Raw genomic sequence first — 24,420 nt, 5'->3', positions numbered from 1 at the left:
CAAACTTAAATAGATTAACTAAACCCTTTTCTGCACTAACACACAACTATGACATTTTAACTTTCCTATACATTAACAATAGACATGCAAAATTCTCAGGACACTTAATTATTCACATAACATTAACACTAGCCAGCTTACTTTTAATATATTCTGTCAGATACTAAAGTCCTAGTATAAATTTTCCTTGGTCACTTCAACAGTTCCGTATTAGAATAATGATACTTATCACTGACAAATTTTTAGTTAACATTAGATATATTTTACAGTACCTTTCTTTCTTGGGATTTTCACATGGACCTTTACCTTCTTCTGATTGAACTATCTCGATATAACCTCACCGATAATCTGCTTCTCCTACGTTCTTTTTGGAATTGAATTAGGCTTATGCTGGCTTAACTTTTCGTAACTCCGAACACACTTTGAATCATCTAAGTATCGGCTGTGCAACTCGCCACGTGGACATCGATTTCTTTACTTCTTTCCCCTTCTCGTAGTTGTCACTGAAGTCGAACACAAAGAATATGCTTTCTTTTCCTCGACTATATGGCATTCTTCGCTTCTCACCTAGGAAATACGGAATCGAAATCCTGCTCACTTTCGTTTCCGTGTTGTGGCGTGGAGATATAACTCCTATGTCGCCACTCAAGAAAACACCGTGAAATTCCTACGAAAGAGCTCATGAAGGGCTCTCCTGGAACAGAATCAAAACCAAAACCAAAAAAGCTTCGTGGGGGGGGGGGGTTCCAACCCTTTTATACCTGTTCTCCTAACGGCACTTTTTCTAACTTCTTTTCTCCGCCCCCTACTTGTTTTTACTTCACCGACCAATTACGGTGGCGTTTTTCTGCCAAACATCATTTGATCGGCAAGCCCGTAACGATGTCTCAATCCGGGAATCAGCCCTGAGCGATAGTCTGTTGTCTTCTTATGCTAGCCTCTAATTTAATCCCCTTTCCAAAATTTTTCTATGAACTTACTTAATAACTTAATCTCTAGCCTCTCACATACCATCTCTTATGACTAATCCTTTTTTGTCTTATTTATTTATCTCATTAAAATCATATCACAATATTAATATATTCTTTCTTTTGTTAGTTAGTTTAACAAACACCTTTATTTTTTTATATATTTTATTGGATGCAAGAATCTTTCTTTTTCTTTTAATTAATTCAACTATTATCTTTTATGCAGGGTTCTAATTTATTTTATTTATTCTTCATGTTACACCAAAATAGCTGAGAATTCTATATTCTTAAGATATCAGAAGATATCAGGGTGTAACACTACACAATAAGATCAAATTTACTATGGAACTAGAGAAGAACAATAAACTACCCTTTCTTGACATACTGGTGAAGAGAGAAGATAACAATGTCCAACTGTCCATTTACAAGAAACCCACAGATACAAGAAGATATCTACATTATTTGTCAAACCATCATTGATAACAAAAACACAGCATCATTCATATGCTCCGTAATAGAGCCTTAAAGTTTATTTCAAAAGAAGATGATGTACGGTTAGAACTGTCGCAAATAGCTAAGACTCTACCTCTGAATGGATATCCCACCAACATTCTAAACAAATTTCTGTTCAAAGACAACCTCCAACAACATGTAACTGATTCCCAATATGTGTCCACAGCAGTGATTCCATATATTAGTCCAGTATCCACAAAATTAGTGAGAATGTTAAAAGCTCATAACATCAGAGTGATTTTTAAACCAACTACTATGATCAGACAGGTCTTAAGATCACCTAAAGATGAAGTTCCATTCTTCAAACATCCTGGAGTATATGTAATTCCATGCCCGTGTGGCCTATCGTACATTGGACAGACCTCTCGAAGTCTTGAAATAAGACAGAAAGAACATGTGGGAGACATAAATCACAATAGAATTATTACATCAGGTTTAGCTCACCATTTTGCGACATCCAATCACGTTATAGACTGGAAAAACAGTTCGATGCCTTACATCAAGGATGACTACAGACACAGAACTTTCAAAGAATCAGAAGTGGTGCCACGCACAGGCAGCAATTTAAATAGAAATCAGGGTGATATTCTTAAAGACATATGAAAAATCTCATCAACTCTCTCAGCTTTACAGAACTACAATATGCGAAAATCCACACAACACGTGGCTATGTACTGGATTCTGACTAACGCATATGCACTTCCAAATGCGAATTATCAAATGTAATGGCCTAACAGGTACTAACACAACTATTCATGTAACTTGGTGCATTTGTATTTACACCAGTACAGCCTTGATAATGCTAGACAGCAGCTAGTGAAACTGATTGGCAATTTGTATTCTAATCATTAAATCATATGGTTTCTTATTAACAAAGTTCTCAGTTTTACTACTATGCTTCATTCTCATGGTTGGACTATTGTTTCTGGTCTTCCAGTATAAACATATGCACCAAAAGTAATCCTGACTGGCATGATAATATACATTCCTCACACTACTCAGAACTGCCATCTCCTAACTAAACCCTGGTTCTCCAAAAGATGTGCCAAGGCTGTACAAATGAAAAATCAGGCATACCACAACTGGCTCAAATCAAGAACCCCCATCCTCCTTCAATGCCTATACTGAAGCCCGAAACAGATGCAAGAAAATTATCAGTGAGAAGAAGCTAACGTCTTAGCTTCACACTTTGCCTCCAATGCACACATAACTGACAGTGGCAAATGCCCTCCAATTATTCCAACTGCCCAACATACAATGCCCCCCCCCCCTATATCCTTTTGCCAAAAAAGATATCATAAACCTGTTGTCTAAATTATAAATTAGACACAAAAAAAAAAGTCTCCTGGCCCTGATGGCATTCCTCCAATTGTCCTGAAGTTCGGTGCACTAGAACTGACTCCTATCCTATGCCATCTTTACACACTCCCTTACTTCACTGGTATATATCCCAAAACCTGGAAACTGGCATATTTTCAACCCATTCATAAAAAAGGGTGACAAATCACTGCCATCTAACTATTGCCCTATCTCACTCACTTCAGCCCTATCTGAAGTGATGGAGAAAACCAACTCTCAACTACTAATCTACCTTGAAGGTACCCAGCTATTAAGTGACCACCAGTACAGATTCCGTCAAAGCTGATCAACAGGAGATCTACTCTCATACATCACCCATCACTGGACAAATGCCATGGAGAAATTCAGCGAATCCCAAGTAGTTGCACTTGATATCTCTAAAGCCTTTGACTGAGTCTGGAACAAAGGCTTACTAAGCAAACTCCAATCATTTGAACCGTCTCAGGACTTCTGCAGATGGATTGCCAGCTTCCTGTCTGGATGCACACTATGTGTGATGGTAGACAGCTCCCTATCCTCTCACCATCCATCTAATGCTGTGGTCCCGCAAGGTTCAGTTCTCTCCCCGACCCCTCTTCCTTCTATATATCAATGACCTACTTCAGTTGACCTCTAATCCAATACACACTTTTGCACATGACAGTACATTACACTCCTCCCTTTCATTTGACAAACCCTGCTCTACACAACTCGCTTCAACCCACAGAACATCAACCACCACTGCCCTTAATTCCGATCTCCAAGCCATCCTCCAATGGGGGCTCAGATAACCTCATCAACTTCAACACTAGTACAACCCAGTTCTGTCTTATTTCTCACAAAAAAGAACCATTTTCCCCTAGCATTGTTTTTGATAACACTCAAATTCCCAGACAAGACGAGATTTCTCTTCTTGGAATTACCCTGACATCAAGCCTCTCCTGGCATAAACACATCACAACCATTGCATCCTCAACTTCTAAAAAACTAGGTTTTCTCTTTCACTCAAGATGCTACTTCACCTCTAAACAGCTGTTAACATTATACAAATCACAAATCCGCCCAAATATCGATTACTGCTCTCGCATTTGGAGTGGGGCTCCTAAAAGCTCCCTCAAAATACTTGACTCAATACAAAGGAGAGCAATTAGACTGATAAATGACCCATCTCTCACAGACTCGCTCCCCTCACTTTCACATAGACGCTTGGTTTCTGCAATTTGTATATTCTATAAATATTTCCATGGGAAATGTTCATCTGAAACAGCATCAATAATTCCCCCACTCTGTACTAAGCCCATTGGAACATGTACAGCTGCCACCCAACATCCTTTCACAGTACACTTGAAACCCACAAAACAAGTTTCTTTTCCTTCTCCTTCATCCCTGCTACTTCGGTACTGTGGAACAGTCTTCCCCCTGACGTATTTCCCAAGGAATACAACATACCGACTTTTAAATCAAATGTGAACAAGTTTCTCCTTTCCCAAACCACCACCCATATACGGTACAAACGTACTATAGGTTGACCAGTCAACCTATAGTATATAGGCCCAACATTTTAAAAAAAAAAAAAAAAAAAAAATACCAGCCATAGTCCTTAGGCCTACTGACTGTTTATCAGGTACTCTCCAGTTGTATGCTGTCTTGCAGGTAAACAGGCAGTACTATCAACATCAGAATCATCAAGCACAAAGACTACATTCAGTTCTGCCACTCAGGACCCACAGGCTATGCTTTGGACACCTGTCACAAGATATGCTAGAAAAGCTGCCCTACTTCACCATAGAAAATAAAATTCTCAAGATTGTTAAAAAAAAAAAAAACTATCCAAGCCTCACCAAATTTGGTTGCATGAAACTGAAATCTGGAAAATGCAGCCAAATTTGGTGAGGTTTGGATAGAAATTAGCATCCCTCAGGCCATCAACCCAAGGCCAAGAACATCTAGTGTAGCCCACTGGGAGGGTAGGGGAGAACTATTGAGGACTTCTGGAATGCCTACCTTTGGTTGCTCTGTTTCATTCTCATTTTCCCAATGTAGTGCCTGCATGTACATATGTCTGTATGTTGTTCCCTGATGATAGCAGTTTGAATTTGCTGAATTTTAATATTAAATTTTAATATTTAATATTAGAATCATTAAATAAACTATTCTAATTAATATATATTCTGCATTAATTATTAAAAATACCAGTCTGAAAATGAACATTAAGCCTAACCCTTACTGTAATCTACTGACATTCCATTGCATGCAGAGCTTACCAGTTTGATAAGTTAAAACTTCCAGACAATTAAACAGGTTGAGGCATTACTAGAAATGAAAAACAACAAAAACAGATTAGGTAACAGAACTGTATATGAACTCCTCTATAATGAACCAGTAATCCAGAATTAGGTCACTTTAAAAAAGAAAACAGTGATTGTCTGTGATTACTTACCAACCTGACAGTTCCCTGGCATTCTTAATTTACAGAAATCATACATTTACCAGCAGTCCCTCCTCCCCAGGAGTATGAATTTATTAAAACCCTTGGACAATGGGACAGAATTGATTTATTGATGATAATTCCCTCACTACTGAACTTGACTACATTCACATCACCTTTTTAGCCAGTGGCTATCTCCACCAAATCCAAAAAATCTTAAAACCCTCAAAACCAAACCACATAGTCTTCCTCCTCCTCCAAAATATGGAATACACCAAATTCATCACATCCTTTATATCTAGGAAACATCTGAAAAGCTAGCAAAAAAATTGTAACCATTGAAAGACCATTCTAAAAATTGACATCACATCACATCCCTTATTCCAAAAGATAAGCCAATCTCTAGACCTACTTGGCATTTACCAGATACCCTGCAGCCCCCCCTCCCCCTTCTCAGGATATTAGGGTATTCTGGCCAACAGGAAAGATGATCATCTAAATCACCAGATAGGCACCATTGCAATCATCACTTAATACTTGTAGACCACACTTTGGACACATTCTATAAGATATACTGAAAAAAAAGAACCTCTTTACTCCACTGTAGCAAAAACATGAGAGATTTTAAAAGTTGCCTTTACTTTAAGAAATTATGCAAACCTCAACAAATTTGGGTATGTGAAATTGCCTCAGATCTGGGAAATGCTTGTTCTCAGACTACATTTTTACCCTGTGTAGTGCCCATGTGCACACATGTCTGTACATTGTTCTCAAATGATAGCAGTTTGACTTTGCTAAAATATAGGAAATGTTAATTAAATTATTCTAATATATATTGTATGTTGTAATATCCTTAGGCACAGATATATTCCTCCTTAGAAGGAATATATGCCATATATTCCTTCTATAATAATAAATAAATAATTGCATATTCCTTCAATTCTGACATATCATTATATCTATCAATATGTTGTAGATAACATATTGTTAGATATAAAATCCTATTTACGCCATATAATTATACTGTTTCAGACAGCTTTTTCCTTGTCATGTGCCTTTTCCAGATCTATAAAACTTAAATCAGATCCTTGTTATATTCTTATGATTTCTTTACTGTTTGTCTTTAAGTGAAAACCTGATCCTGAAAAACTTCTATTTGTCCTCAACTCAGCTTGTTCAAGTTTCTTTGATGATTTTTTTATTATTATTATTCATGACACCTCCTAGGAGTCCGAAGATTATCACGGGAGGACACCTATTGTACAACTCTCCGTCTCAACGACTACACCAAATCTCTACCGCCAATCAACAACATCAGAGCCATCTACTGCCCACCACCACAGCTAGTATTTTTTGTATGTAAATTGCATGTTCTGAAGGGCTGATTTGTCTGTATGCAGGATGAAAAACCCAAGTTTCTGGAGGGAAAAACCCTGCTTCCTCTGTATGAGATCGGCTCACTCGCCTTCGATTGAAAAAGTCCATATAAAGATTCCTCCATCATGACAAGAATCGAACTTAGGGCCTTTTCCAATCGAAGGGCACAATGTACCATCGTTCTTCCGATTGCGCTACAGAGGCGCTAGCCTCTTTTCAAGTGTGTTTGCAAAAATCTTACCAGGAAAACTTAGTAGAGAAATTCCTCTGTAATTCTCACATTCAATTTTATTTTATTTTTATAGATGGATATTATGAGAGCCTTATTTCAATCATCCAGAATTTAGTCTTCTGAATTATGCATTTCTTCTCTCCTCAACCCATTATTGGTTGATGGATTACATAGGATGTTGAAAATGATCTTCTGTTTTGTGTAGGTCAATTTTTGATGTCACTCATGTATTGTTTGTGGTCTCCCTCTACCAGGTCTGATATTCTCTCCATTCCCTCAATCTGATTTGTAGTCCTGTAGAAGTGTGTTAGTAGGTGTTGTCCTACATAGTATTACTCCTTATTTCTAATATATATAGTATTTCTCTTTCTTCTGCTTTTCTTAATACCTTTTAGTTTGTAGCTCTTTCTGTCCATGTGATCTTTAGCATTCAGTACTAACATCTTGCACGTAGTCTCCATTTTTCTCTCTGTCTCTCTCTCTCTCTTTTTGAAGAGTCCATGTCTCTGATCTTAAAGGGTCACTCTATTTAGTACTTTTAATAAAGTGCTTCTGTATTCTCAGTGACATGTTTCTGGATGTTAGTATTCTTTTCTTTTTAAATGCTTTTCTGCTTGTGTAGTTCTTATTCTGACATCTCTTCTGCTTAGCTTCTTAGGTAGGCAAATTCTTTTACTTGAATTAATCTTCTCCTTGATAGTGAGATATGTAATTTTCTCTCCATCCCTGGTACTTTCATTACCTTTTTTTTGTCTTTCTCTGATTGATTTTTGTCCTGCACCTCTCATTTAAAAGTTTATTCATCTCTGCAAGTGATTCGTGTAGTTTTTTCATTTTCTGTAATGCTATATCATCTACAAATCTTATACTATAGAGCCTACCATTAATTTTTATTCCCCTATGAATTTTTTCTTTGAATTCTTTCATAGTCTCTTAGATGCAGATATTAAAAGGTAGTGCTGATAGCCTATATCTTTGTCTAATGTACTTTCTTATTTTAGCATTTTCCCCTTGTTTTCCTATAACTGTAGTTTGATTTTTATATATTTGATATATTTGCTTTTTGTCATTATAATCTGTCTTCAGCTTTTGAGCACGTTGAACAAGATTTCCAGTCAGTATTGTCAGAAGCTTTCTCTTCTTTGCTATAGAGATTTATTTTTATATAGAAGTTAATGTTGCTTCCCCTGTCCCTCTATTTCTTCTAAAGCCAAGTTGGTCATCAGATAGATTTTCTTCTATTTTTCTTTCAGTACGGCAGTGGAGAATTCTAGTTAAGATTTTAAGACTGTGGGATAATACTTAACATTCAGTGATCTTCACATACTTTTTCCCTGTAATTTTCATGGAATTGCTAAACATAGTGCTTTGCTCATAATCGTTTTTGAGTAAAGCATTAGATACAAAAATGTATGCAACTTCTTAGTTGTGTACATTTTGATTTATCAATTTAAATAGTTAATACTTTGCTTCTTTGTCCAGTGCTTGTAGAATTTCTGCCAGATTTGGTCTATTCCTAGAACCTTATGTTTCAGGTCTTTTAGAGCCTTATCCAGTTCTGACTAAGATAGCTGAGCCTTTTTCATCTTCCTCTACCTGCACTTCTTCTTGGAGTGATTTATCTAATTTCTGTCCTCTGTAAAGTTCTTCAGTGTGTTGCACCTATCATTGCATTATTTTGTCATCTTCAATTAGCACTGTATCCTCTATAAAACTTTGATACTTCCACATTTCAGCATTTATGGTCGAAGATCATTTACTCCAGCTGCCTTTTCACACTTTAGGTTTTTGATGGCTTTAATGTTTCCTGGTTGCATTTCTCTCAAATATTTTTTACTACTATTCTCATTTTCATTTCTTACTATATTTTACAACTTGCAAATTAATTATTCCAAGCATCTATAACATCTATGAAGTTTTTGCTTTTTAGTGACCCTCTTTAACATTCAAATATAAAAATTGAATATCTTATTTCAAAGTAAAATGGTATTTTTAAAATTAAACTTTTTTTTTTTCATGTAGTAATGATCTTTACAAACTGATGAGCTGTGCCATAAGTAACCACAATCTTCTCTTGCTATAAGAAATTCAACTGAGAATAAATTAATATATATTATAATAGGTTTCTATAATGAATTTCTTTTAAATTAGGATTGATACCCAAGGCTTTTGGCTGGGTTATTGTCAGTTTTTTTTTTTTTTTTTATAGTGAATCAGTTCATTATAACAGTGCTTGCCATAGGGAGAGTTGACTTGTGACAACACTAATACTGAACATACTGGATCATTATAATGCCACATAGGTTGCTTTTTTGTATGAATATGATGCAGTATAGAACAAGCAGATAGCAGACTTTAAAAAATGGCATTTTTCCTTTATGCTGATCTGATCCTGTGGCTTCCTCTCTTTGAGAGAGTTGCAGCTGATTACTAGGGAGATAGTGACGCAAGGTGGTTTCCCGTTGCCTTCCTTGCCATATTTTTTATGACTGTAGCCTGTGTGTTCATAGGGTCCGGTTTGCCTGCTTGCGGGATGAAAAACCCCAGATAAACTGACGGAAAAAACCCTGCTGTCCATGCCCAAGACAGCTAACTAGGCTATGGCTGAAGAAGAACCTTAAGCTCCTCACGTCAGTGACGAGAATCAAACCTAGGACACTCCTTCCCCAGGCATATGATTGCGAAGCACAAAGCCACTCGGTAACCGCGCAGATTTATAGCTAACTTTTATGTTATAGATGGCTTAATCTTAATTAAAATAATAAATTTTTTAAATTATTTTCTTGAAATTTTATATATAATAATTTTCTATGTAGTATCTAAATTATCAGTTTTTCAGGTTTTCTGTATATAAACTATTGGCTTAACGATTTCATATAAACTTAAGTGTGTGTAAATAATACTGAAACTCATTTTATGGAATATTGAAACTACCTGAAAACTGTGAATTAGTTGAATATTTTAAGGAATTGTTCAAAATATAATTCAAATATATAATATATATTATTTTATTATATAATAATATAATATATAATTCAAAAAAATAATTCAAATGAATAGTAATTTTTATCATATTTATTAAACTTTTTGAGCTTAAGTTCTATTAAATATGAATTATTTTGATTGTCATTATAATTTTGCATATTTTAGACGCTCTGTAGAAATGAATGTCCTTGGAACCAGGCGTCTTGTAGAGCTGTGCCATAAAATGACACACTTAGAAGTAAGTCATAATACTATACTTGTTAAACTATTTTGAGTATGCTCAAGTTTTCATTTATATTTACCATTTTCATAACTCAAGTAGTGTTAGTTATGAGGATCGGCTGAGGGAATGCGGACTGCTGCAGAGTTTGGTGGATAGAAGGAGAGGTGATATGATTGAGACTTTTAAACTGTTGAGAAGTGGTTACAGGGTTGACACTGGGGAGTTCTTTCGCTTGGTTGAACAGCAGAAAGGAGTGATGACAAGAGGCCATCCCTGGAAGTTATGAAAGGAAACTGTTTGCAAGAGGATGAAGAGTGGTTTCTTTGCATGTAAGGTGGTTGAACCATGGAATGCATTGCCTGATGGAGTGTTGAGAGCAAGAACGGTCAAGGAGTTGTATGATAGACTTTGTGTTTCTCAGGGGTGTATGGGGGGGGGGGAACCTCCCCTTGATGAGTCTTGATAGACTGTGTTTCTTAGGAAGGACCTCCCACGATGAGTCTTTTGACTCCATGAAGGCCTGAATAATAATAATAATAATTCCTTTTGCACCATATTTGTCTTTTGAAATTGCAAATATGTGTTGCATAAATTTAGATTTTAAAAAAATTAAAAATAACATGGTATTGCTGTCATCTTTGATTTCAAGAGGTAAAATATATTATTATTAAGAGAGACCTCCAGGGGAATCAGGGACATGTCGAGGGAGGCCATATATTACACGCACCAGCTGTCATAACACTTCTTGAATTCTTTCACAATACTTCCATACAGAGCATCCAATGGCAATTCATTCTGAACCTGCACCACTCTAAAAAAAATGTAGCCCTCACTCCCTTCTCGACAGCATTTGTTCTCAACTTCTAGGGATAACTTCTTGTCCTTTCCCCGCTCTTCATAAAATGAAAAATTCAATCTAGTGGTATCCTGTATAACCCTTTCAGAAGTATATAATCATATTCTTCTGAAATCATATATATGTCTTAATCATATCACTCCTGTTTGATAGTGCTTGCAGTCTACAAATCTCAGTCTGTTCCACAATCCTGATATCATTTTTAACACTCTCTTCACACTATCAGAATTGCTATGGAAACTAGACAAACCTGCACTTAATAGTCTAAGTGGGATGTTATCAAGGCCTTGTAAAGAGGTAAAATGACTTCCTTCTCTTTATATGTCAAGGTTCGTTTGAGCATTCCAATTATCCTCTGAAGTGTATTTGCAATCTTTGCTATATGGCCCGTGAACTTCAATTTCTGTCTATTAAAACTCCAAGATCCGTAGTCTGATCGGTTGCTCCTAGCACAATCCCACCAATATAATACAACATTACATATCTAATCACACCAAGGTGATTAGATATCCAATAACCATTTTCACATGCCCACAGTCTCCGCCTATTCAAATCATTCTGCAGATACTGCATATTAGCTGTATTCTTGATTACCCTGACTATCTTTGCATCATCATCAACCTTTCCAATGTCATTAACGTGTTAGTTGAATAATAATGGACCAAATACTGGTCCTTGTAGTAGTACACCACTGATCACCTTAAATTTCTCACTCACATCCTCTGGATGCCACTTTTTGATATGTCAGTCAGCCATCCTCTTATCTACACCAATATTTTATAATCCTATCCTATATTCTCCAATTTATGCAACAATCTCTTCTGTATTCTGAAAAAGCCTTAACAAAATCCAAAAGTATTGTACCAAACCTGGGAGATTCATTGCCAAGCCCTGAAGTGAGGTTGTCTGCAAGGATAGAAAAATCAGAATTTCATGGTGGACACAGGAAGTTAAAGAGACAGTGAAGGAAAAGAAGAAAGCATATCAAAAGTTCCTGGCAAATAAGCCTGCTTATGGTCTTAGAGAATACAGAGACAAATGTAAGAAAGCCAAACACTGTGTAAAAACTGGCTAAACAAAAGTCATGGGAGGACTTTGAAAACAGGAGAAAAAGATATCCTTGAAGTATGGAGTAATTACTTCGAAAAATTGCTAAATGAAACAAGCAGTGATGACAGCACAGTGGTAAAAAAACACTGACCAGGCATGCAGTCAGGAATACATATCCATACTTGAAGTAGAAAAAGCCATCAAAAGCGTGAAATGTGGAAAGGCAGCAGGAGTAGATGATTTTCGATCAGAAATGCTCAAGTATGGAGGTATAAAAGTCTTTCAGTGGCTGCACTTCATAGGTCAGAAGGCTTGGACAGAGGGACGAATTCCAGATGATTGGAGGAGATCTCTCATTGTACCCATATATAATAAGGGAAATAAAACTGAATATGAGAATTACAGAGGTATTTCATTACTGAATGTTCTTGGTAAGATATATGCAAGTATACTTGAGAAATGGTTGAGAAGGATTGTGGAAGAGAAGCTTGGTGAAGAACAAGCTGGATTTAGGCCAAATAGAGACTGCCAGGATCAGATTTTCACTTTGTGACAGATGGGAATATAACAAAGATCTGTATTTAAGATCTGACCTAGAAAAGGCAGATGACATGGTGCCAAGAGAAAAGCTCCCCAAAACGCTGTAGTTGTGTTGTAAATGGGACATTATTTCAAGAAATCATCATCTTCTTATGGTGCTATCTTCTGTCGAAGGTCAGTAACCATCTTGGCGAACAAACTGCATTCTTGCATTAATCTGAGCAGTTGTCTTCTCTTTCCTGTCCATGTCTTGATGTTGTCAAACCATGATATTCTTTTTCTTTCTATAGCTTCTTTGCCATCAATTCTTCCTACTAAAATAGTTTGTAGAAGTTGCTATTTGCCATTTCTCATGATGTGGCCAAGATATGATATTTTTCGTTTCTTAATTGTTTGTATCAAATCTTTGCCAGTGGATTTTAAGACATCTTCATTGGTAATTTTTTCTGTCCATGATATCTTTAGCATTCTTCTGTATAGCAACATCTCAAAGGCTTCAATTTTCTTGATGGCTGGCACCTTCAATGTTCATGTTTCAACTCCATAGAGCAGAATGGACCAGATGTAACATTTCAGCATTCGACATCTGACTTCTATATTTAGATATTTATTGCAGAATAATGTTTCATTTTAATGAAGGGCTGCTATGCAACTTCAATCCTTGTCTATTTCAGGATCTCACCTTTCATTAAGCCAGCAACCAAAATATTTATACCTTGACACTAGATCGATATTTTCCCCATTGAATGTCAGTTTCATTGATGAGGTTGGATGTTTGCTGATGACTATGTATTTCATCTTGTTGATGTTTATATTTATTTCCATTCTTTGGTTTTCTATGTATCATCATCAAATTCCTGATATATACCCTCAGGAGGTGTACAGGATATGATAGTACAACATGAAAAATTTACACCATTACTAACTTCCTATCTACAATTTTCATCCAAATCAGTCTGTTACCTGTCAAGACTCCAATATTATCAGGTCTTATATTTCTGTCTTCTAAGGCACATTTTACTGTATAAATCCACCAATATCTTGATCTTCCTCTGGGTCTTTTTTCCTGCCAACCTGGCAGAAAACACTTGTTTTGCTAATCTTTCCTCTCCTATTCTGCTTAAGTGACCATACCACCTGAAATTAGCTCTGCTAATGCATTCCTAGATGTTGACAATATAAAGTTCTTTCCTAGTATCCTCATTTTTAATATGACATTGCCATTGATGCCATCTGTTCATGCCTCTAATCTTTCTCAGGACTCTCGTATCTTTGGTCTCTAGTCTTTGGTCAAGTATTTTACTTCTTATGCAGCTCTCAGATCAATAAGTTAAAATTGGTTTGAACACTGTCTTGTATACAGCTAATTTGGTGTTTTAACTAATTTTTTTCTTATTCCATATATATTTATTCAGTTGACTTCCTACCATACCAGCTGTGTTGATTCTGTTTCTTGTCTATTTCCATATTTCTTTGCATTTCCAATTTCTTACATGTTTGCTCACACTTGGAAATATTCCATATTTCCAAGTGTGAGCAAACAAAGTTTGGAGTGTACAACACCAGGGCCACTCCTTGCAAAGGTGGAGCAAGCTACCATCACACCTATCTCAGTATCTCCAATAATGCAAAACACATCTCCTTGTAGATATGTTTAATGTTATGCATTAAGGGAAGGGCCACTACCAAGACTAGTTTCGACCTTTATTGAGGTCTCTTCAGTGGAAGCCAGGCCACCTTACCCCAGTCCTGAAGATACTTTCAGGCGCAAACTTTGTTTGCTCACATTTGGATAAAGGATTAAACTAAATTTATTATAAGTAGCTGAAATGTTTTACTTGTTCTATAGGTTCTCCATTCACAATGCTGTTGATATTTTCAGTGGTTCTGCCTGTTTTCATTGTTTTTGTCTTTTTAATGCTGACCTTCATACGATATCTGTTACAACAGTTATTCAATTTACTCAGGGTATCTTGCATGCTTGTAGCAGATTTATTTAGAAGTATAACATCATCTGCATAAAGCAAAGAGCTGAGATCAACACCTCCAATTTTGATATCAGGTTTAATATTACTTTCCTGCATAATGTGATCCATATAGATAATGACTAACAGTGAGGATAATGTACATCCTTGTCTGATACCAGATTTAACATTAAATCACATTTCTGTATTTCCTTCAACTCTAACTGCTGACTTACAACTCAAATAAAGACTAAGTATTGCTTTGATATAATGCCCCATTAACACCATATAACTGTGGAGTTTTGAATAGCTTCACTCGTGGCACCTTGTCATATGCCTTTTCCAGATCTACAAAACTTAAGTATAGATCTTTGTTATATTCCCATAATTTCTCAACTATCTGTCATAAAGTGAAAATTTGATCCTGGCACCCTCTATCTGGCCTGAATCCAGCTTGTTCTTCACAAGGCTTCTCTTCCACAATCCTTCCCAACGATTTCTCAAGTATACTTGCATATATCTTACCAGGTATTTCAGTAATGAAATACCTCACAGAGAATTACAGAGGTATTTCAGTACAGGTTTTATTTAATGTTTTATTTCCCTTTTTGTATATGGGTACTATGAGAGCTTTACTCCAATCATCTGGAATTTGTCCCTCTGTCCAAGCATTCTGAACTATGCAGTACAGCCACTGTAAGACTTTTATAACTCCATACTTGAGCATTTCTGATCGAAAATCATCTACTCCTGCTGCCTTTCCACATTTCATGCTTTTGATGGCTTTTTCTACTTCAAGTATGGATATGCATTCCTGACTGCATGCCTGGTCAGTGTTTTTTTACCACTGTGCTGTCATCACTGCTTGTTTCATTTAGCAATTTTTCGAAGTAATTACTACATACTTCAAGGATATCTTTTTCTCCTATTTTCATGTCACCTTTATCATCTCTAATTCCTTTTACAACACTCTTTGCTCCATTTACGAACTTCTTCAACAACCTCCAGAATATCTTGCCAACTTCTTGATATTTATTTTCTATGTTCTTGCCAAAGTCCTCCCATGACTTTTGTTTAGCCAGTTTTACACAGTGTTTAGCTTTCTTACATTTGTCTCTGTATTCTCTAAGAGCACAAGCAGACTTATTTGGCAGGAGCTTTTGATATGCTTTCTTCTTTTCCTTCACTGCCCTTTAACCTTCTGTGTCCACCTTGGAGTTCTGATTTTTCTATCCTTGCAGACAACCTCGCTACATGCCCCTCTGGCTGAATCAATCAGTGTTTTTTTCAGGGCTTGCCGCTGAAGCTCCAAGGTTTGGTTCCTGTTCTCAAACTCTTTCATTTTTTCTTGAATAATATTTGTGTATTTTAGTCTACAGCTCACATCTGAGAGGTGCTCAACTTTTATTTGCTTTAAAACTTTTTTACATGTTCTTCTTTTCAACAATGCAGAGAGAAGCAAGTTGTTTTTCCTCTGTATCGAGCCTTGATAAGACAGCATCTGGACTTCTGTGCCCAGTTATGGGCACCAGGGTTTCTTCGTGATGGGGAGGAAGTGGAGAGGGTCCAGAGACGAGTGACCAAGATGATAGCAGGTCTGTGGAATGAACCTTATAAGAATAGGTTGAGGATTTGTGGGTTGCAGAAATTGGACGATAGGCGAAGGAGGGGTGATATGATTGAGACATTCAAATTACTGAAGGGTTTTTATAAGATTGATCCAGAAAATATTTTTGAAAATATGACTGGTGGTGGGAGGACTAGGGGCCATGCATGGAAGCTGGGCAAGAGCGTGGTTGACAAGGGTGTTAGAGCTAGGTTTTTTACTTGGAGAGTGGTGAATGAGTGGAATAAGCTTCCAGATCTGTTGTGGGTGCTACGACCGTGAATGAGTTCAAGGCAAGATATGATAGATACTGTGTGAATGTTGAATAGTTGTTCCAGACATGATGTTAGGGCCTCCCTCGATGAGTCTGTCGACTCCTTGGAGTTTCCCAGAACAATAATAATAATAAAAATAATTTTATCCTGCTCAAGACTTGAATGGTGATCGCTTCCAATTTCAAATCCTCTGTACACTCTGGTGTTCTTCACCAATGGGAAAACATAACTGTCAACAATAACAAAAATCAATGAGACTTTTCTTATTCCTTGCCTCTTCTCTCCATGTGAATTTGTGCACATTTTTATGTTGGAACATGGTGTTAGTAACCAGTCTATCCTGAGCAGAAATCCAACAGGTATTTGCTATTATTATTAGGTTTGTTCTTTTCTCCAAATTTTCCAAAAATATTTTTGTTTGTCTGACAATCATTTCCTACTCTGCTATTTAGATCCTCAACAAGAACCAACTTTTCCTTTTTCATTGTGTCAGTTGCTTTCTCTAAAGCCTCAAAGAATTCCTCCACTTCTACCTTAGTAGAACCTTCTGTGGGACCATAGGCACAAATAAGTCTCATTTTCCAGTTCTCCCATTCTCATGTTTGCCCACATCACTCAACTTGAGACTGCCTGCCATTCAAGAAGATTAGCCTCGTATTTAGTGTTGAATACTATGGCTACTCCTTCTTTTCCTTGATTGACTTTCTTGGTTTTCTGTGTATACTCTGTCAGTGAGTTTTTGGAGATCCGTTATGTTATCTGTAATTAGCACAGTCATCTGCGTATCGTAGGTTGTTAACAATCTTTCCATTTATTGTGATTCCATCTGGACATTCTTCTAATGCCTTTTTAAAGATTACCTCTCAGTATATATTGAACAAGAGTGGTGAGAGCACGCATCCTTGTTTCACTCCTCTTTTGATGTGAATATGATTGGTGGTAATGTTGTCTAATTGAATGGTAGATAATTGATTCCAGTAAGAGCAAGATATGGATGGATTAATACAGTAAAAATTCCCTTAGAAGAACAGAAATATAAGATATTACTATTACTATTAAACAAGACCTCATGGAGTCAAAGACTCATCTAGGAGGTCCTATGATAATGTTGGAGTCTTGACGGATAACAGATTGATTTGGAGAAAAATTGTTAATAGGAAGTTAGTAACTATCATAATATCCTGTGCACTCCTTGAGGGTACATGTCAAGAATTTGATGATGATGAAAAGTATTGCCATGTCTTCATTCCCCATGTCTAATTCAACAATAACATTATTATAGAATGGAGAGCAAGTTACTCAAACATGACTTTCCATTAGTAAACCCATGCTGTTCTTTGCAACCTACCGAATGTGAGCCCTAATGAACTTTTCTAAAATCTTCACCATCATTCCAGAGATATTGATAGGTCAATAGCTGTATACATCAGTCTTTGCACTACCCTTGTGCAATAGGATCAGCATGTGTTCTTTCCACCCCCGCAGAATCTTCCCTCTTCTGAGACTCAAATTATATAGCCTGGTCAAAGGAATATCCATATCAGCTGAACTGGACTTTTAGCATCTGTGCTAATATCCCATCAGTTGCTATTGCTGAATTCTTATTCAGTTTGGGCAACAGCTCTAATACATCCTCCTCATACAACTGAGTTACTTATCCAGTGAAGAGTTAGCAATGAGTGCAGTGTCGCTTATATCATGTTGATAGTTTGGGGAAAAATGAACCATCAATAGTTGGGCAATCTCTTCTGCATCTATCACCCACACCATCTGCATTATATAGTTATTATTTCATATTCATTGTTTTGCTGCAGCATAACGATAGAATTCTTTTGGATTGTCTTTGGCTTGCAGAGTCAGTTTCTTTTCGTACTCACACTCGGCTTTCCATACAACATTTGACTCTTATTGCCTGCTACTTATAATTTTCATAACATGAATCATCTCTGTACACATGGTATTCTTTCCACATCTTTTTCTTATGAATCTCTTACTTAATAAGATTATATATTTTATCTTCTTCAGTTCTTCAGCCAACTTGGTTGGCCGAGTGGTTAGCACATCCGCTCTCCAGCTAAGTGGCTGCAGATTCAAATCCTGCCAAGGGTATGGATGTTTATGATTGTCCTACTAACCGATTACCATATACACCATAAAAAATGAAATAAAAAAAATCTTCAGTTCTTCAAGGTCTATAAGCACCCATAACTGTCCAAAGTATATTTAGATTTCGTAATCACGATTGCAGGATAAGGTGGTTAGCCCTATAGTACACTACTTGGAAAGAAGTTAACTGATAGTACCATAGTGTGAGGAAGAAACAAACATAGAACCCACCTTAATAAGATGTAGGATCTTCTTTAGCTGTGATGACAGTTCTATAGGGGCATACTTTCCACAAGTATACAATAGCCATTGATAGGAATTTTGGATTATTTTTCCTGTTGGCATGTAATAAGGTCCTGGACTGTTGTGGAGTGGACATCCCTTTACCTCACCCAGTGCTCCAGTTGAACATCACAGATGTTCAGTAGATCAGGCTCTGTGGAGGCCAGTCAAGTGTGGTTACGTTCATCTCCAAAAACCATGCAGTTACAACAGCAACCTTATGATACGGTGCACTTTCTTGCTGAAAGAAACAATGGTCAGTTCCATAAAAATGAAATGCCACAAAGTAGGAAGCATTGCATTCTACAGAATGTTCAGGTTGTTCATTACCATAATGTTCAAACTAGGAAAAACAGGCCATACCATCACAACGCCACCTCCTAATTTAATAGTCGTAGTTACACATTCTGGTAAGGGATATTCTGTATGTTCTTGTGTCCTGAACCAATGGGAAAACATTGCTATCAACTTTAACATAGTGAACAAGATTTTTCTTATTTCTTGCATCTTCTGTCTATGTGAATTTGTGCACATTTTTATGTTGGAGCATAGTGTAAGTAACAACTAATCCATAACCCAAACAGAAATCCAGTAGGCATTTACCATTATTAGTAGCTTTGCACTTTGCCCCAAATTTTCCCAAAACATTTCTATATGTCTGGTAATAATTTCGTACTCTCTTGTTTAAATCTCCAACAAGGACCAACTTTTCCTTTTTCATTGAGCCAGTTGCCTTCTCTAATGCCTCAAAAAAATTTCTCTATTTCTTCTTTGGTAGACCCTTCTGTGTGACCATAAGCACAAATGCCTCATCAAGATTGGCAGTCACTATCAAGTAGATTGATGTGAAAAATTCTGATATTTGCCCACATCACTCTACTCAATATTGCCTGCCATTCAAGAAGATTATCCTCATATTTATAGTTGAATACTATGGCTACTCCCTCTTTTCCCTGATTCTTATTGCCTGGATATAATATTTTGTATTTGTCACCTGTTTTTGTCTTCTTTGTTTCAGTCACACCTATTATGTCAATTTGGTGCTCATCATAAAAGCAACGGGATGTAATACATCATAAAAAAGGAGATGTAATACTGCTTTACATTATGAGGAGAGGTCACTACCCAGACCGGTTTCAACCTTTTTTGTGGTCTCATCAGTGAGTAAGTAGACCTGGATGATATCAAAGTTTAAGTGAAAAGAACTTGCATACCTCCACTATACGAATGCCAGAGTGGTGTGCCCATATATATTATAATTAAGATGAAAAGCCAAACGGCTATATTTTCTGGTGAAGTTAGTTAAATTAAGGGGATAAAAATCCCTTATTATTTTACAGCCAGTATGCGAAACTCTAAGATCGAAAACTACAGTCTACGAGGTTCATGCCGAAGAACTATCGGAGAATTCAAGCGTAAGTGACCACTTGTTCTTCAGCATGAAACTCATAGATCATAGTTTTCGCTAGCTCTTAAGCTAGTGGCTTAATCTGGGTTGGGATGAACATACAAATATACAAGAAGCATTAAATATGAATCATTACATAACTAGAAATGGTTCCTATATTCGATGTTTTTAGTAATGATTCATATTTAAATCTTGTATATTTGTGTGTTCATCCCAACCCAGATGAAGCCACTAGCTTAAGTGGCAAAACTGGTATAGATTTTATACTAGTTTTTAAGTATAGATTAAATAATTATTACGTTCCATAAACACAGTGTTAGTTATTTTTTTATTACATTAGTTTTTTGGTTGAAAACAATTGCCAATATTTAAGAATAGTTTTGTTATGTTAACTATAGTTTAAATAGTTTCTTAGTTTGGAATAGGCTAAATTCAGAATCTTTTTTTTTTTTTTTGTGTCTTTATCAAGCATATAATGCACAAAGAAATATGAGTAATTTTTTTGTCAAGAAAAAAAAATGGCTGTATAACTTATAGGATCTTCAGATTGTCTATGTAGATCCCTCAGTGGCAATTCAGTCTGCATGCAACTTTTGAGGATCTTAAGAAGTCCACAGATTATTAAGCTACAAAATAATGATTCTAAATGGTGATTTCTTCATAAAATCTCATTAAGACCTTTAAACACACACACACACACACACACACACACATTGTTGGAATGGATAGCAACGTCCATTGTTTCTATGGTTTAACAAAAGCACAAACAATAGAGGTAAAAATTTGGAAGAGTTCATAGCATCAAATTCCCTACACATACTAAATGACGACTGTAACATTATCATTTGAAAATACCAGAGGAAGCAGCTTTATTGATCTGACAATAGCAAATAACACTATTTTACTCCGGGTTTCTGAATGGAAATGTGAAGAAGAGGAAAGCTGTTCTGACCATCGCATAATAAGTTTCATTATCAGTAACAAAAATTTAAACCGAATACACAATATAAACCATCACATTAACATCAAGTATTTTACCAATAAAATCAACCTAGAGATATTTGTAAAAGCATTAAAAAGAGAATTTTCACGAATAATCTCAGAACATCACTTTAATGCGAACAACAGCTCAGCTTAGGCAAAAACCTATCCATCTGGGCATCAGTAGCCAAGAGCAGAAGACAGAACTGTTATAAAGCCAAATACAGCTATTAGTCCAAAATTACAAATGCAAAAATAGAATCATGGAAAAAATCTGTACAGTTTCAACCAATCCTTGGAATTGCATATATAAATTAGCAGCAAGCAAGAATAAGACAGCACCTATATTATCCACTATCAAGAAAACAGATGGCACCTACACTAAAAACTTAGCAGAAACTGCAGTTTGATAAAGAAGTTTATTCCCAATGCCAGTGAATCAACAGATAAAGAAATCCACAAAGCTTACAGACAAAGACTGAAAACATACATAGACACTCCTGATGATGACTTATTTATATGATGAATTTGTACAATGAATGCCTAAAAAGAGGGTGATTTCCTTTAGTATGGAAATGCTCTAAAATTATACCAATAATCAAACTAGGAAAAGAAATATCCGACGAAATTAGTAAATACAGGCTAATCAGTTTCATAAACATTGCCAGTAAGGTACTGGGAAAAACTTCTGATAAACCTAATAATGCACTATGTCTACTCAAGAACCCTATTAAGCAGCAGCAATCAGTATGCATTTAGACCTCAATCAAGCACAGTAGATGCAATTATGGAGGTTAAAGAGTTCACAGTAGACAGTCTACAGCAAAAAAGATTATGGTGGCCAGCCATAATCAATCAATTAAGAGATTTAAAATGTCCAAAAAACAATCTGACGATAAATTATTTTACAGACAGAAGAGCAACCATGACATTAAAAACCACAGCTGTAATAAAAGTCAAACGAGGCTGCCTGCAAGGCTCCTGCTGTGGACCAGGCTTCTGGAACATCCAGTACGACTCATTAAGACTTCCTTTCACTACTGAAACAAAAGTCATAGCTTTTGCCAATGATGATAATGATTCAGGGACGCAACGGCTTACAGTTAGAAATAATAGTCAACGAAGAACTATTTAAAATCGCAGAGTGGGCACTCTAGAAGAAAGTTGCCTTCAATAGCACCAAGTCTAAATTGCTTCACATCTCACGCAAAAAATCAAAACAACCCATAACGGTCTTCCTAAACGGAGAAGTTCTCGAGGTAACCAGTGAGTTAAAATACCTAGGAGTGATAATAAAAGAAAAATTTACCTTCAATAAGCACATCTCATATGTTGTCAAAAAAAAAGCTTACAAATAGTAAACCTTCCAGCAAAGTCGGCAAGGATTTAGTGGGGATTAAGCGCAATGAAAACAATATATACTGCCATTGATATCTTATGCTGCACCTGCTTGGAAACATGCACTAAAATCAAAGAAAAACCAACAAAAGCTAAACAGAGTTCAACGCTTATAGCCATACGTATAATTAAAGGATACAGAACAATATCTTTCGAGGCAGCTTGCTTTATTGCAGCTCTAACACTGATTTGCCTGAAAATACAAGAATTATCTCTTATATATGGAGTCACTTCTGAAAGATATAATGAAAATTACGACATCAATCCAAATTGCTGTGAACACCCGCTTCGCTAAAGAGAACATATATTAAGGAGAAGGAAAGCTCTGAAAGTGACAAATTCCATATATACACTGATAAAAGCAAAACTGAAGGGAATGTTGGTTGTTCTTTCATTGCATATAACAGACAGTCCATTATACAAAAACACTGCTCTAGACTGCATCCTCTCTGTTCCAACAACCAAGCAGAACTTATTACATATCCCCAGGAATTAGAACTCAACACATCTCATTAAAAGACAGCAACAATTTACAGTGATAGTAGAAGCACTATAGATGGCATAAAAAACATGAACAACCATATTAGCATTAATAGAACAGACAAGAAATCTAGTTTGGAATCTCACTCTTTTGGGATGGAAAATCAAGTTCTGTTGGGTGATTGTTCATGCTGGGGTAGCAGGAAACGTGAGAGTGGATCAGCTGGCTAAAGAAAGGGCTAGAAACAAGTTACAAAAAGTACTCAAAATCTGCTATAAAAACACTTGCAGAAGAGAGAAGCCTAGACTTGTGTGAAGAAGAAGAATGGAAAACATCAAAAAACAGATCAACAACAAAAGAATTCTTGTCAAACATCAGAAGCAGGCTTCAGCTGGAGTCTGCAGGTTAAACCTGATCTCATGGTTAAACGCGATCTCCAAGTTTAACCATGCTACTAACAGGACATGGAAAACTAAGACACTACTTAGACAGATCCCCTATCCTGGAATCACCATCATGCATTTGTAGTCGACACATTCAACAGATTGTTGACCACATACTTTACAACTGTCAGCTACTGGACTCCATCCGGATGCCCCTAATACAACACGTCATCGCTTCCAGAGACAATGGCCAGTGCAAAACAGAGACTTATCGAAAAGTATTACTCAGAATGAATTAAATTTGCCAATAAAATCAACTTCCAGGCATTGTAATGCAACAAATTACTGATATTGTATGAATTATACAGTGTAAATATATGTATATATAAAAATATAAGAGGGTGGTCTGAAAAGTTCTCAGCCTCGACCATAGATGGCAACACTATTGGCAAGATTTTTTTTTCTAAGTTGGTACATCTGTCATAATCATCCATGTGAAATTACAAGTCATTCTATTCTATCAAGTAGTTTGTTTTATACAGCTGTCTGAAACAAAAGTGTTGTCTGTATTCCTTGAAATGGATAAAATTGATTATCGTGCAGTTATAAAATTCTTTGTGAAAGAAGGCTTAATGCCAAAAGAAATTCACTCGAAGTTCATAAAAGTTTATGGGCACTCTTCTCCTTTGCTTTCGACAATTAAGAAATGGACTGCCGAATTTAAATGTGACCGTACCAGCCTTGAAGATGATCCACGTGAAGGACGTCCAAAAAGTGTAACAACACCGGAAATCCGTTGATCAAGTGCACAATATGGTATTGGATGAAGTCAGGCGAGTCAACGTGCATAAAATTGCTGAGACTATAGGCATTTCAAAAGAACGTGTAGAATTTTGCATGAAGAATTGCAATTGAAAAAGCTTTACACAAGATGGGTGCCATGCTTGCTCACAGCAGATCAAAAACGTACTCACATAAAAATCTGTGAACAGTGCTTGGAGCGTTTTAACAAGAATAAACTAATTT

At 36.3% G+C, this 24,420-nt stretch overlaps 1 protein-coding gene across 4 annotated transcripts in view; it reads left to right on the top strand.

Annotated features, from left to right (window-relative positions):
* Window positions 1-24,420, top strand: part of LOC150105891 (putative fatty acyl-CoA reductase CG5065) — a 337,145-nt gene that overhangs the window by 225,794 nt on the left and 86,931 nt on the right. For all 4 annotated transcript variants that reach the window (XM_090394385.1, XM_090394387.1, XM_090394386.1 and 1 more), the window contains one exon: window positions 10,007-10,079. In XM_090394385.1, the coding sequence (XP_090250511.1) occupies window positions 10,007-10,079 (73 nt within the window). The remainder of the gene's footprint in view (window positions 1-10,006; window positions 10,080-24,420) is intronic.

Source organism: Typopeltis vanoorti, chromosome 6 (assembly GCF_054136105.1).
Source record: "Typopeltis vanoorti isolate ZY-2024b chromosome 6, IOZ_Tvanoo_1.0, whole genome shotgun sequence".
Classification (NCBI taxonomy): domain Eukaryota; kingdom Metazoa; phylum Arthropoda; class Arachnida; order Uropygi; family Thelyphonidae; genus Typopeltis; species Typopeltis vanoorti.
This window is presented reverse-complemented; position numbering and strand designations above follow the sequence as displayed.